This window comes from Hippopotamus amphibius, chromosome 2 (genome assembly GCF_030028045.1).
Source record: "Hippopotamus amphibius kiboko isolate mHipAmp2 chromosome 2, mHipAmp2.hap2, whole genome shotgun sequence".
NCBI classification, from domain to species: domain Eukaryota; kingdom Metazoa; phylum Chordata; class Mammalia; order Artiodactyla; family Hippopotamidae; genus Hippopotamus; species Hippopotamus amphibius.
In genome coordinates this window covers 51,808,512-51,822,628 of record NC_080187.1, presented here as the reverse complement: position 1 = coordinate 51,822,628, position 14,117 = coordinate 51,808,512, and the positions used below count along the sequence as shown (strand labels likewise).

The window sequence follows — 14,117 nt, the reverse complement described above, 5'->3', positions numbered from 1 at the left end:
CATATATATTTATAATTGTTATCTCTTCTTCTTGGATTGATCCCTCAATCTTTATGTAGTGTCCTTTCTTGCCTCTTGTAACATTTTTTCTTTTAAAGTCTATTGTATCTGATATAAGTATCGCTACTCCAGCTTTCTTTTGATTTCCATTTGCATGGAATATCTTTTTCCATCCCCTCACTTTCAGTCTGTATGTGTCCCTAGGTGTGAAGTGGGTCTCTTGGAGACAGCATATATATGGGTCTTGTTTTTGTATCCATTCAGCCAGTCTTTGTCTTTTCATTGGGGCATTTAGTCCATTTACATTCAAGGTAATTATCGATATGTATGTTCCTATTACCATTTTCTTAATTGCTTTTTTAATGTTTTTGTAGGTCCTTTTCTTCTCTTATGTTTCCTGCTTAGAGACGTTCCTTTAGCATTTGCTGTAGGGCTGGTTTGGTGGTGCTGAATTCTCTGAGCTGTTGCTTGTCTGTAAAGCTTTTGATGTCTCCGTTGAATCTGAATGAGATCCTTGCTGGGTAGAGTATTCTTGGTTGTAGGTTCTTCCCTTTCATCACTTGAAATATATCATGCCACTCCCTTCTGGCTTGCAGAGTTTCTGCTGAGAAATCAGCTGTTAACCTGATGGGAGTTCCCTTGTATGTTATTTGTCGTTTTTCCTTTGTTGCTTTTAATTACTTTTCTCTGTCTTTAATTTTTGTCAATTTGCCTGCTATATGTCTTGGCATGTTTCTCCTTGGGTTTATCCTGCCCGGGACTCTCTGCACTTCCTGGACTTGGCTAGCTACTTCCTTTCCCATGTTAGGGAAATTTTCAACTATAATCTCTTCCAGTATTTTCTTGGGTCCTTTCTCTCTCTCTTCTCCTTCTGGGACCCCTATAATGTGAACGTTGTTGTGTTTAACACTGTCCCAGAGGTCTCGTAGGCTGTCTTCAGTTCTTTTCATTCTTTTTTCCTTATTCTTTTCTGCATCAGTGATGATCACCATTCTGTCTTCCAGCTCACTTATTCGCCCTTCTGCCTCCGTTAATCTGCTATTGGTTCCTTCTAGTGTATTTTTCATTTCAGTTATCGTGTTGCATATCTCTGTTTGTTTGTTCTTTAATTCTTTTAGGTCTTTGGTAAACTTTTCTTGCAACTTTTCAATCATTGCAACCAGTCATTTTTCAAAGTCCTGGATCATCCTCACCATCATTATTCTGAATTGTTTTCCTGGAAGGGTGCCTATCTCCTCTTCATTTAGTTGTTTTTCTAGCATTTTAGCTTGTCCCTTCATCTGGTACAAAATCTTTTGCCTTTTCATATTCTCTGTCTTTCTATGGCTGTGGTTTTCAGTTCCACAAGATGAAATACTGCTGATACTGCTTGATTCTGCCATCTGCCCTCTTGTAGAGGAAGCTACCTAGGAGGCTCATGGGTGCTTCCTTATGGGAGGGACTGATGGTGGGTTGGGCTGGGTGGGCAGAGCTCAGTAACACTTTAATCCAATTTGGTGGGTGGAGCTCAGTGACACTTTAATCTGCTTGTTTGCCAATGGGTGGGGCTGTGTTTCCACCTTGTTGGATGTTTGACGTGAGGCTACCCAGCACTGGAGCTTACAGGCTCCTTGGTGGGGCTAATGGCAGACTCTGGGAAGGCTCACGCCAATGAGCACTTCCCAGAACCCCTGCCACCAGTGCCCCATCTCCTTGGTGAGCCACAGCTGCCCCCTACCTCTACAGGCAACCCTCCAACACAAGCAGGTAGGTCTGGTTCAGTCTCCTATGGGGTCACTGCTCCTTCCCCCTGGGTCCTGGTGAGCACACTTTTTTGTGTGCCCTCCAAGAGTGGAATGTCTGTTTCCCCCAGTCCTGTGGAAGTCCTGCAATCAAATCCCACTGGCTTTCAAAGTCTGTTTCTCTGGGGATTCCTCCTCTCGTTGCTGGACCCCCAGGTTGGGAAGCCTGACGGGCTCAGAACCCTCACTTTAGTGGGTGGACTTCTGCAGTATAACTGTTCTCCAGCTTGTGAGTCACCCACCCAGCATTTATGGGATTTGATTTTAACAAGATTGCGCCCCTCCTACCGTCTCATTGCGGCTTCTCCTATGTCTCTGGATGTGGGGTGTTTTTTTTTTTGTGAGTTCCAGTGTCTTTCTGTCGATGATTGTTCAGCAGTTAGTTGTAATTCCGGTGCTCTTGCAAGAGGGAGTGAGCGCATGTCCTCCTACTCCACCCAAAAATTTCTTTTAAGTTTTTACACTCTCTATGTCTTTACTTTTAAGGTGTTTCTAATAAACAATATCATAATGCTAGATTTTATATGTTATTCACTCTGAAATATGTCAGTCTTCTACTTGGTTAATGTAATCCATTTTACATAGATCTCATTTCTACCAGTTTTACTTTTTTTTAATTTCACATCTGGATTATGCTTGTTTCTCCTCACATGCCTATATATGTGGAAAAAAATATCATTTATTATGCCTTTTGTTCCTTCAATAAATTTCTTATATGTACATACTCTAATTATTTTAATGATTACCCTGGAATTGCAACATGCGTCTGCAGCATCATATAGTATAATCCACATCATTAATTTACCTCTTCCCAATACTGCTAGAAGTTTAGACCTTTTATCTCTATTTACATACCTCTCAGCATTTGTGACAAATGCATTTGCATTTTGTTCTCCGTGTATTTACAATCCGTAAGACACTGCTAGTATTTTTGGACATTTACTTTTACCCATGTATTTACTGTTTCTTGTGTACTTCACACCCACTGACACATTCATGTTTCTTTCTGGTATCATGTTTCTCCTGACTGAAAAATAAATGATATTTCTTTGAGTGCTGGCCTACTGGCAATGATTTGTTTGCCAAAGGAAAGTTTTGTTCTCCATTATTGAATGTTATCTTCACAAACTAAAGAATTCTAGATTGGCAACTACAGTTTATTGAGTAAATATGTTATTTCAGTGTCCTCTGCATTCAATTATTTTATTGAAGTCAACCATCTATTTTATTGTCATTTCTTTTGAGATATGGATATTTTATCTCTGGCTGCTCTTAAGATTTCTCAGTGTTTCTGGTTTTCAGCAGTTTTACTATGATATGGTTAGGTGTGTATTTCCGTTTGCTTATTTCTGCTTGAAATTCATTGATTTTCTTAAAGGAGTGGGATAATATGTTTCCCTACTTTGGGGAAATTTAAGCCATTGAATGTTTTTTATTACTTCTGTTCAGTTCTCTTTTTCTTCAAATGGTACTCTATTTGAATGATTTCAGATTTATTGATGTGTCTCACAAATCACTTCTCTATTTTAATGGTTTTTTCCTTGTGTGTCAGTCATTGACTTTTCTTTTTACTAACTTTTCTTATACTTCACTAATGTAGTTAATTATACAATGCAGTATGGAATTCAAACTGTTTACTGATTTTCTGAATTTAACAAGTTCGCACAGATGCCAATTTTCTGGTGAAATGAACCTACTTTCTTTCACATGGTCTGTTATTTTCTTCTCCTCGCTTCTCTAAAATAGTAGTCATGGGGATTTTTTTGTTCAGCATCATCTTTTCCACTGTTTGCATCATCCTTTAGCTGGCTTCTCTCTTCTCTGTCACTATCTTAGTTATTGCTGTTTTCCCTTTATGGTTGGCCTTAATTTCTTCCTTTTGGTATATGTGATAATGCTTTATTGTATGCTAGATGTTCTATATAAGGAACCATGAGGGTTCAAGGTAGAGTTACCTTCACCTTGAGAAGTGTTTATCTTTCCTCTGTTTGGAAGATAGGCTGAGTGATTGATAACTTTAGTACAGTAAGGAATTGAGTTTGGTCAGAAATAGTGTAGTTTTAGGAAGGCACATATGCCTTTACTGGACTTCCTACTGGGAGCCCATAAGCCTCTATTTTCTCAGCTCTGAAAGCAATGAGTGACTGTGTTCTGATACTCAAATCTTCAAAGTTAAGTTCTCTAGCTTATATTCCAGGCTCCTTCAAAATCAGCCACATGTTTTAAAGGGAAGGCATTACATGTCCTTGAGGCAAACTCCCGCTAGGTCTTTGCTTCCTAACTACAACAGACTGCAGATATCTGTCTTTAAAGACTTCAACCGATTTCCCAGCAGATGGGTCTAAACTCAGCAAAAGTGGTGTGGGAAAAGTTGATTTTGAATTTGATGCTGTTAAGTGCCTAATTTATCAATCTAGTCTATTCTGCACACTAAGGGTTTTTCAAGTTTCTTTCTTCAACAGAGGAACTGTAACTGGGTAGGTCAAGCTTGATCATTAATTCATATTCAAAACCATCATGTTACAGGAAACAAGGATTTTTGTTCCGGGGGAAAAAGTACTGACAATTCAAATTGTTTTCCCTTCCTTGTAGTTTTTAAGTCTTCGAATCTTCATTTCCTCTGCAGATACTTTTAAAATAAAATTTCAAGAAATGTACTTGGCATTGTATAGCTGTTTTCAGAAAAATTGCTTGTCTACATAGACCTAACTAAAATTGAAAGTATCTCTTTTACCCCATTTTATAACCAAAGAAACCCAGAAATTTAGAGACAGCTCTTATTATTCTGTAATTTTTTTTATTTTGTTGGAAACTTGCAGTAAATGCAAGTAATTTTCACAAGATGGTTAAGGGCAGTGGGAAAGAAACATTCAAGCAAACAAACAAACAAACTGATATTTCCTCACTCCCACTTTTTTCATTATACCAAGATGAGTACTGTAACAGAATTCAGTCAGAAAATAAATCAGTGATCTTAGGGGGATAGAATTAAATATAAGGAATTGGGTAAACAGCTACTAAAGAAAACAGCAAATTAAGGGAGGCATTGTGCTAGTACCTGGTTAATAAGCATAAAATACTAATTGCAAGAAGGTGACTTCATTCATGGAGCTGAAGCGCAAAGGGAAGAGATTGGGTTATTTGAATCTAGAGAACTGTAGGGCTGGCCCCATCAATCTCAAAAATGAGACTCAAAACCCTCACAGCAGGTACTGCTAAGCTGGTGCAGAGGATTTGAGGCAGTGGTAGAGAGATCAAAGACCTGGGGCTCAGACAGCTATGCTGGTATATTTTAGACTGACAATGAGGTTGGTCTGGGCTGAATGTTTTTTAAAGGATATTGAAACTAAGTATAACTGGCAGTGTAAAATCGGGTACTGAGAAAAGATTGAGATACAGGAAGCAGGTCTCCCAGATTTCCAAATCCCCTCGCATTTGCCCTACTGCAGATCTCTGTAGAAAGAGGGCTGATACAGCAGCAATGTGGTTCCTATAAAACAGAGTAAAAAATGGGAAGGGGCCTTGGAACTGAAAAGCAGTGACTTCAAAACTGGTATACCACCCATGTGCCATGCCTTTTTCTAGAAGATATAAAGAAATACATTTCAGGAAAAATAAAATTTCCAATTATTTAAAATAAAGAAGAGTGAGTAGAAACAATTTAGGAGTCACCTTTTTTAATGCATATCTATTCAGATACATTTTTTGGTACCGATTGTTTTCATTTCCCATGTTGAGTCTGAGTCTTTTGCTTGGGCTCTTCAGGTTGAAGCTGAACTTTTTCCTTTTTTCCCTTAGGTTTTCTCCTCATACAAAGCAAAAGAAGGCAACATAATAGAATTAACAACAAAATAAGACATGGTAGTACCAGGTAAATCTTCTTTATCCTCTGTCTCTTAGGGGGTGGGCCACTGTCAACACTACCACCATCGCCTTGTTTTAGGCAGTTGGGAGGGTCCCACTTATAGTTGCAATGGCAGTGATGTTTATTGTTGCAGATCCCCCGCATGTTACAGAACTTAGGTGAACAATTACTATCCAAGCGAGAGAGATGGACACACTTCCTTCCGATGCAGACGTGTTCTGGGCCACACTCTGTGCCATCTTTCACTTCACCAATATCAGGTATGGTCATCCCAATGTGGTAGTCTGTACCCCAGCAGGTGGCGTTGTTGAAGCGAGTCCCATGCACAGTAGAGTGCTCTGTCAGAAGGGGAATTTCTGCCACATTATCACACTGAATTCTCCCACACAAGCTGTCCGACATACTGCATTTTAGATATGTAGGGCCTTCAACTCCACAGTTACCAAAACGGTCACCTTGAGTGTTTATTTGTTTGTAGCAACTGTTGTTCGCGTTCTTTGCCTTCTGGCCAAAAATCTGCCTACACTGTGCATTGCGGTCGTTACATCTCTTTTCATAGCAGTAGGCGTTGTCATTGCAGGGAATTCCATCTTCTACATAAACATCATCTGGGCACATATGGGATGATCCATTGCACCACTCTGGAAGATCGCACTCATTAACCTCCTTTCTACACATTTCTCCCGATGGTAAGAACTTGCAGTCCTTGCAACAAAGCCCAAAAGCACAAGTAGACCCAAAACTCAGACTGCAGTTTGTCAGACAACAGGCATCTTTTGAACAAAGCTGGAAAGATCCACAGTCACACTCTTCTCCTTCTTCAACAATACCATTTCCACAGCGCTTCCTTGAAAATATGTCCTTTGTGTATACAGTGTACTGCAAACATTTTGCCTTCTGTACAGTATATCCCCAAAAATAAGAATAACTGCAGTTGCTAAAGTGGGTTATTGGTGGGTTGTCATGACGCATTATACATCTATAATAACCTGCTGAACACACACACAGTACTCCGTCATGATACATACCCAAATTATGACCTATATGATGAGCCATTGCAATTCCAATAATGGCCAAGGTTTTGTTTCCAAAAGTTACAACTGCACAACTAAAGTGTGATCTACACATTCCTGCAACATAGCCTAAACCACTTAATCCTCTTAATGTCTTATTTATAAAAAGATGTACAGTATCATGTGCCATGCGGGCATCAATGGTATTAGCCTTCCAATGGCAGAAATCTCTCAGAGACCTCCTTACAGCATCCACTTCAACCTGGTTTCTTTTAGTCCAGTACTCCATACCAAACAATAACACCTTCATACCCATTACCTGATAAATGGAATCCACTATATTTACAATAAGAAATACATCCTCCTGCAACTTTGAGACGTTCCTTTTATAATGATTATATAGAGTATTATCTACCACCACTGCAATTTCAACAAGAAATGAATGGATCCACCAGCCATCGTAGTGACTTTGTTTCAGAGTGGAATTATCAGTCTCTTGAAACTCAAATTGGTGTACAATTTCCTCTTGCATAAAACCAGATTTCATGTTTGTGAACTGGATCTCCTCACTGTCCATTTTATATACCAGGTGTTCAAATTTGATAGAAAACATCATGGGCTTAATTTCATAAACAACATCATTTATCTGTAATAATCCTCGAAAGCCACCAAAACAGGTACTGAGGGCAACAAGGGATTCTGGGTCCGCCTCCACATAACCGTGATAGTAGCAGTCATTCTGGACAAAAGGCTGGTCCTTCAGGAGAGCACCCTGGTCTGAGTAGGTGAACACTGGGAGGTGTCTGGACAGCAAATGCTTCTTGACATTCATGTGGAGAACGTGTCTCTGGCCGCCAAAATGCAGGCTATAAGAGAGCTGCCCTGGAGGCTTCATACTTCTGCCAGTGTGTGCTACCTTCAAGGGAATCACCACTTCTGGGGGACTGTGATACTGGGGATGCTCAGCCCGGGTGTGTCCTGAAAAAGACAGAAACACCCCAAGCCAGTGTAGTAGGGGTATGATCCTCGTGTACAACAGGGCTTTAATCACAGTCATTATGAAGCCACCATTATTGATCCAGAGAAGAAGGCAGGCAGGGCTGGGAGTCACAGATGGTCTGGCTCCTTATTCTGAGCAGGTTGGTGTACAGAGCTAATCATTAAATATCTGTCTTCTGGCAGAATTGAACCATTAGCGCATCAGCCCTACAAGTAAAACAAAATAAAGCATATGGATGGGGGTGGTTAGAAAAGGGCCTGATAGGAAGAAAAGAGAAAGGCATACAGTGAAAGTGACCAGTGTTTTGATCAAGGGATGACTCTAGAAACTGCACAGAATTTGTTTTTAAAGATTGATAAGGCGGAGGGGCATTGGGGGAGCATAGAAGAGTGAAAACTGGCCATAGATTTTTAGTTATTGAACTTGGATGGTGGGCAATTAAGGATTTCTTATACTGTTCTCCAAATATATGTATATGTTAAACATTTCCACAATAAAAAATTAAAAAAAAAAAAGATCTTAAGGATAAGGTGGCCATATGTCTTGGCTTGCAGGGATGGTCCTAATTTACACATGTTAAATTGGTGTAAGTAATAATACCTGTGTTTTTCAACCTCAAGTCATGAATTACTCAATTACCTAAGATACATATTAAAAGCAATAACAACGACACTCTCCTGTTGTTGTAAAATATCTTTTATTCTACTTACAATTACCTCCCTAGAACAAAATGTTTAGTTTTATCTTTCTTACATTACTTTCCTCACTAGACTTGTCATATTAGAAGTACTCAAGAGCAGTATCTATATCTTTCCCAAATGTTAGTATCTCCTATAATGCCTAGCTTAATTCCTTATATAGTACATAATGATCAACTTGACTTTTATTATTCCATGGAGAATTACTCAAAAGGTATTTACGCTTGATTACATTTTAATGTAGAACATTATTCAACACCTGAGGCCAATTTTGTTTTTGGAACAAAGTGATATAGACTGTTTCCCCTGCTTATTTTGTGTAAATACAACTAAATACTCTGGATACAATTAAGTGGAAGACAAAAAATACCCCTGAAAACAAAAAAGCAAAAGTCAGACTGACTAGAGACCTCTAGACTTGAGGAATGGCAACAGGGTGAGTTCCCTGAGTTTTCTTCTAACTGCTCATTTATATCCCAGATTGGGTGCTGGAGAGGTCTTTAACACAGAATCACCAGCAGGCGTAGACAAAAACCAACAAAAGCCTCAAGAATAGTTTTCTCTCTCTGTCCAAATGACAGAGAATGGAGAAGCTCAACGGAGGACCAGCAAGGTGCTCCAGCATCTGCTCTTGAGCCAAGACGCATGTGGGTTGATTCACCCCGAGTAGCAACTTCAGAGACTTATAGACCAACTGAAAACACACTCCACAATCAGTGCACTGGTGGGCTGTGCAATCCACCTGCACTGGCAATATAAAAGCCCTGGCAGGCCAGCTTAACCCTCATTCAATATCGAGGTAACTAACTGATCTGCCTTTAGAGGCAGCAGCAAAATCCCAACAATTTGACCCAACCTCAGCTCAACACTGGGGCAGGGAATGGAACCCTATATTAAACATACCAGTATCATTCTTAAAGCCTGATATATCCCACCCCTTCACCAAATAACATAGGAGACACAGCCTGTTGGCTTCTGTTCCTCACATCTCCAGATCTGAATATGGCCCAGTGACACCAGTTAAATCCAGAATGTTTAGACTGGATCAAGCAGAGGAAAGGATGAATCAACTTAAAGATAGGTTATGGAAAATTATTCAGTTCAAGGAGAAAAAAAAGAATGAAGGGGGTCCCGTCCTGCACATACATACACATCTTCTCGCCACTGATAGGATGTCCCATTGCACCACCCTGGAAGATCACATTCATTTTCCTCTTTCCTACATATGGAGCCAGAAGCCCTGAATGTGCAGTTATGGCAACAAAACCCAAAAGCATAAAAAGCACCAGGTGTCAGAGTGCAGTTTGACTGACAACAGGGATCTGTTGTACACGTCTGTAAGGAGCCACAGTCACACTCTTCTTCTTCAAGCACACTGTTCCTACAGCAAGTCTGCCTGTAGAGTGTCTGGGGATCTGAGGAAGTGTGCATACAGGATTTACTTTTGCCAACTTCAGTTACAGAAGAAAAGAAAGAGTGAAGAAAGTAAGGGGTTTATAGGACACCAGCTGGAAGACCAATATACACATGATGGAAGTCATAGAAAGAGAAGAGAGAGGACGAGATAACGTATTCAAAATAATGATGGCTGAAAATTTCCCAAATCTGAAGAAAGAGATGAGCCTCCACATGCACAAAGCCCAAAATGTCTCAAATTAGATGAGTCCAAAGAAACCCACATGAAGACTCATTAAAACTGTGAAAAGCCAAAGAGAAGAAAGTTTCAAAGTGGCAAGAGAAAACAACATATAACACACAAAAAAGCCACTATGAAACTGTGAGTAGAGTTTTCAGCAGAAATCGTACAGGTCTGGAGGATATTGGATGATGTAGTCAAAATTCTGAAAGAAAAAAAAAACTGTCAACTAAGAATGCTATATCTGGTAAAACTGTCTTTCCAAAAAAAAGACATAAAGACATCACCAAACAAACAAAAGCTGAAGGAGTTTATCACTGCTACAAGTGCATTATGAGAAGTGCTAATGAGAATTTTTCAAGTTGAAGGAATGGTAAACAGCAACATGATAGTGTAAGAAAGTATGATGTACATACAAATATATTACATAAACATATAAATGTAAACTCATCCATAGGCAATACCAGAATACATTATTACCTTAATTGTGGTGGGTAAATCACTTTTAATTTTAGTATCAAAGTCAAATCTGAAAGTACTAAAAATAAAAGTAAAAAACATATAAAGAATACATAGTAAAAATTGATATATAAGTTGTGACAACAACAACATAAAATGTGAGCTGAAGAGAAGTTGAAGTGTAGAGTTTTTGTATACAATTGGACTTAAGTAGCTTAATATAGACTACCTTAATTGTGATATTTTATGTAAGCCCCAAGGTAACCACAAAAAATATACCTATAGAGGACTGGAAAAAGATGGTGGAGGAGTAGGACGTGGCGATCACCTTCCTCCACACAAATACATCAAAAACACATCCACTTGGGGAGTGGCTCCTGGAGAACACCTCCTGAATGCCAGCAGGACACCTGAGACCACCAAAGAGGCAAGAGAATTTCACATAATTGGGTAGCACAAAGGAAAGAAGGGAAAAAGACAAAGAATTCTGAGGAGACCGGCCCCTCTGGGAGGGAGCTACGAGGAGGGAAGTCTCCCACACACGGGGGAGGCCCCTCACTGTTGGGGAAGGATGGGGGAGCCTCGGAGCCCCCAAAAGAGAGAGCAACAGCAGGTCTGTGGAGGGTAGAGTGGAGAGATCCCCGCACAGAGGAGTCAGGCAGCGCTCCCCAGCCAGAGAAACTAATCTGCTCACCTGTGGTGGCAGTTGGGGCTGGGCGTTGAGGCTGGGGCTTCAGAGAACAGACACCAGGGAGAGAGCACAGGCTGGCTTCATAAGAACAGCATGGGGGGCAGGTGAGCCAGCAAGATAGGGAGTTTGGGGAAAACCTGGACCAGATGGAGAGGCAGGGGACTTTTGTTTCAGAGTGCTTGGGAGGAAAATCCCTCTCTGCAAATTCCAGGCTGCAAAGCGATGCAACTCACGGCTGCTGGATCAAAAAGCCAGCAGTCCCACAACCCCGCCCACCACCACTGGATCCTGTTGAATGCCCACCCACCTGCCAGCCCACCCCACTCCCCAGCCCCTGCCTCGATGCCACCGGCCCGGGGGCTGCTGGATCAAAAAGCCTGCCGCACCGTGCCCCCACCCACCCCACACACTGCTGGGTCTCACTGCACACTGCTGGGTCCCACCGCACACTGCTGGGTCCCACCGCACACTGCTGGGTCCCACCAAATGTCTGCTCACCTGCCTGCCACCCCGCTCCCCTGCTCCCGCAGCCATTCCACTGGCCTGCCCACCCACAGCCACCAAGGGTCTTGTGTGTGAGGCAGGTTATCGGCCACACCCTCCTGGCAGCAGGGGAAGCCCACCAACACCAAGGGTCCCGCAATCAGGACCAACTTCACTGGGAGAACGCACAGAATACCTCAGGGTCACATTGACCTCTGCTGCTGCAAGCAATACCGCAGATTTCAGTTAGACTGCCATATCCCTCCCTACCTCCAACCTGAAGTTGCAAGTGAGCCCCAGTCACTCTCTTTCATCCCCTCTTACCTGGACAGGGAACCGACTCCTGAGAGCAACCCCCACACAAGCAGGGACCAAAACCAAAACCGATCCCTGAGGTCCGCAGGACCAAAGAAGAGAGAGAAAAACAGCCACAGGAGGAGCAGATTTAATGCCCACAATAGGCTTGAAAGAACCTGCATCTGTGGATCACCTGATTAGACGAATGTTCCTACAGTAGAGGCTGCAGACATAAGGGACAACTAGGGACTGTGGGGACAAATACACACAGGACTAATACCAGATCGCAGTCTGAGCTCTCCACAGTTCTCTCCACAGCAGGGGCAAAGCCATACCTAGAAGTATTGGAGGACTTTTTTGTATGCTTATCTTGTTTCTGGTTTTAGGTATTTGTTAGTTAAATTTATACACTATATATGTGTATGTGAATTTGCTTGTAACTGGTATGAGTACTCTTTTCTTTCTTTTCTTTGCCCTCTCATTTTCTCTTATCATTGGTTTCTTTTCCTCTTCTCTTTCTGCAAATACAGGTGTGCACATTTCCTTGTGTGAAGTTGACTGATTACAGTTGATTTTACCACCAATCTTGGGGACCTGTCTGCCCTTTCCCTTTTTTCTTCCTTTTTTTTCTTTGCTTTCCTTCTACCTCCCTTTTCTTCATGCTATGCAGCTTCCAGGGTCTTGGTGCCCTGGCTGAGGGTCAAATCTGGACCTCCAAGACAGCAGAGCAGAGTCCAGAACATTGGACCACCAGAAAACTCTGGACCCATGGAATATTAATCAGCAAGTGCTCCTCCATAGTTCTTATTCTCAACACCAAGCCCCGAATCCAATCAAAGGCCAGCAAGCTCCAGTGATTGACACCTCAAGCCAAATAGAACAAAGATAAGAGGAGTTTCTACTAGACAGCATAGGAAAAGGAGACAGCAAATATGATAAATTAAACAAAATGAGAAAACAAAGAACTTGCAGGCAAAGGAGCAAGATAAAAATCCACAAGACCAAATAAATGAAGAAGGAATTGGAAAATTGCCTGAAAAAGAATTCAGAGTAATGATAGTAAAAATGATCCAAAGTCTCGAAAACAAAATAGAGAAAATACAAGAAACATTTAATAAGTACCTAGAAGAACCAAAGAGCAAACAAACAATAATGAACAACACAATAACTGAAATTAAAAATACTCTAGATGGTATCAACAGCAGAATAACTGAGGCAGAAGAACGAGTAAGTGAGTTGGAAGATAGAATGGGGGAAATAACTGCCACAGAGCAGGAAAAAGAAAAAAGAATAAAAAGAATGGAAGACAGTCTCAGAGACCTTGGGGGTAATATTGAGCATACCAACATGTGAATCATAGGCATCCCAGAAGAAGAAAAAAAGAAAGAGTCTGAGAAAATATTTGAGGAGATTATGGTGTAAAACTTCCCCAATATGGGAAAGGAAATAGTAAACCAAGTCCAAGAAGTGCAGAGAGTCACATACAGAATAAACCCAAGGAGAAAGACACCAAGGCACATATTAATCAAACTAACGAAAATTAAACAAAAGGAAAAATATTAAAAACAGCAAGAGAAAAGCAGCAAATAACATATAAGGGAAAACCAAGAAGGATAACAACTGATCTTTCTGCAGAAACTCTGCAGGCCAGAAGGTAGTGGCAGGAGATAGAGTCTTGAAAGAGAAAAATCTACAGCAAAGAATACTCTACCTAACAAGAATTTCTTTCAGATTCAATGGAAAAATCAAAAGCTTTACAGACAAGCAAAAGTTAAGAGAATTTGGCACCAGCAAACCAGCCTTACAAAAACTGCTAAAGGAACTCCACTAGGCAGTAACACAAGACAAGAAAAAGACCTAAAAAAGCACAACCAAAACAACTAAGAAAATGGTACTAGGAACATACATGTCAATAATTACATTAAATGTAAATGAATAAAATGCTCCAACCAAAAGACACAGACTGGCTGAATGGATACAAAAACAAGACCCTTATATATATGCTGCCTACAAGAAACCCACTTCAAACCTAGGGACACATACAGACTGAAAGTAAGGGGATGGAAAAAGATATTCCATGCAAATGGACTTCAAAGGAAAGCTGGAGTAGCAATACTCATATCAGACAAATTAGACTTTAAAGTAAACACTATTAGAGGAGACAAGGAAGGACGCTACATAATGATTAAGGAAT

General features: G+C 40.8%; 1 protein-coding gene across 1 annotated transcript; it reads right to left on the bottom strand.

The window, feature by feature from the left end:
• Window positions 1–5,502: 5,502 nt before the first annotated feature.
• LOC130844335 (disintegrin and metalloproteinase domain-containing protein 29-like) lies at window positions 5,503–11,677 on the bottom strand. Its single transcript, XM_057720630.1, is given in 3 exon segments — window positions 5,503–7,812; window positions 10,474–10,531; window positions 11,451–11,677. Coding segments are annotated over 3 exon segments (2,595 nt in total).
• Window positions 11,678–14,117: the final 2,440 nt, after the last annotated feature.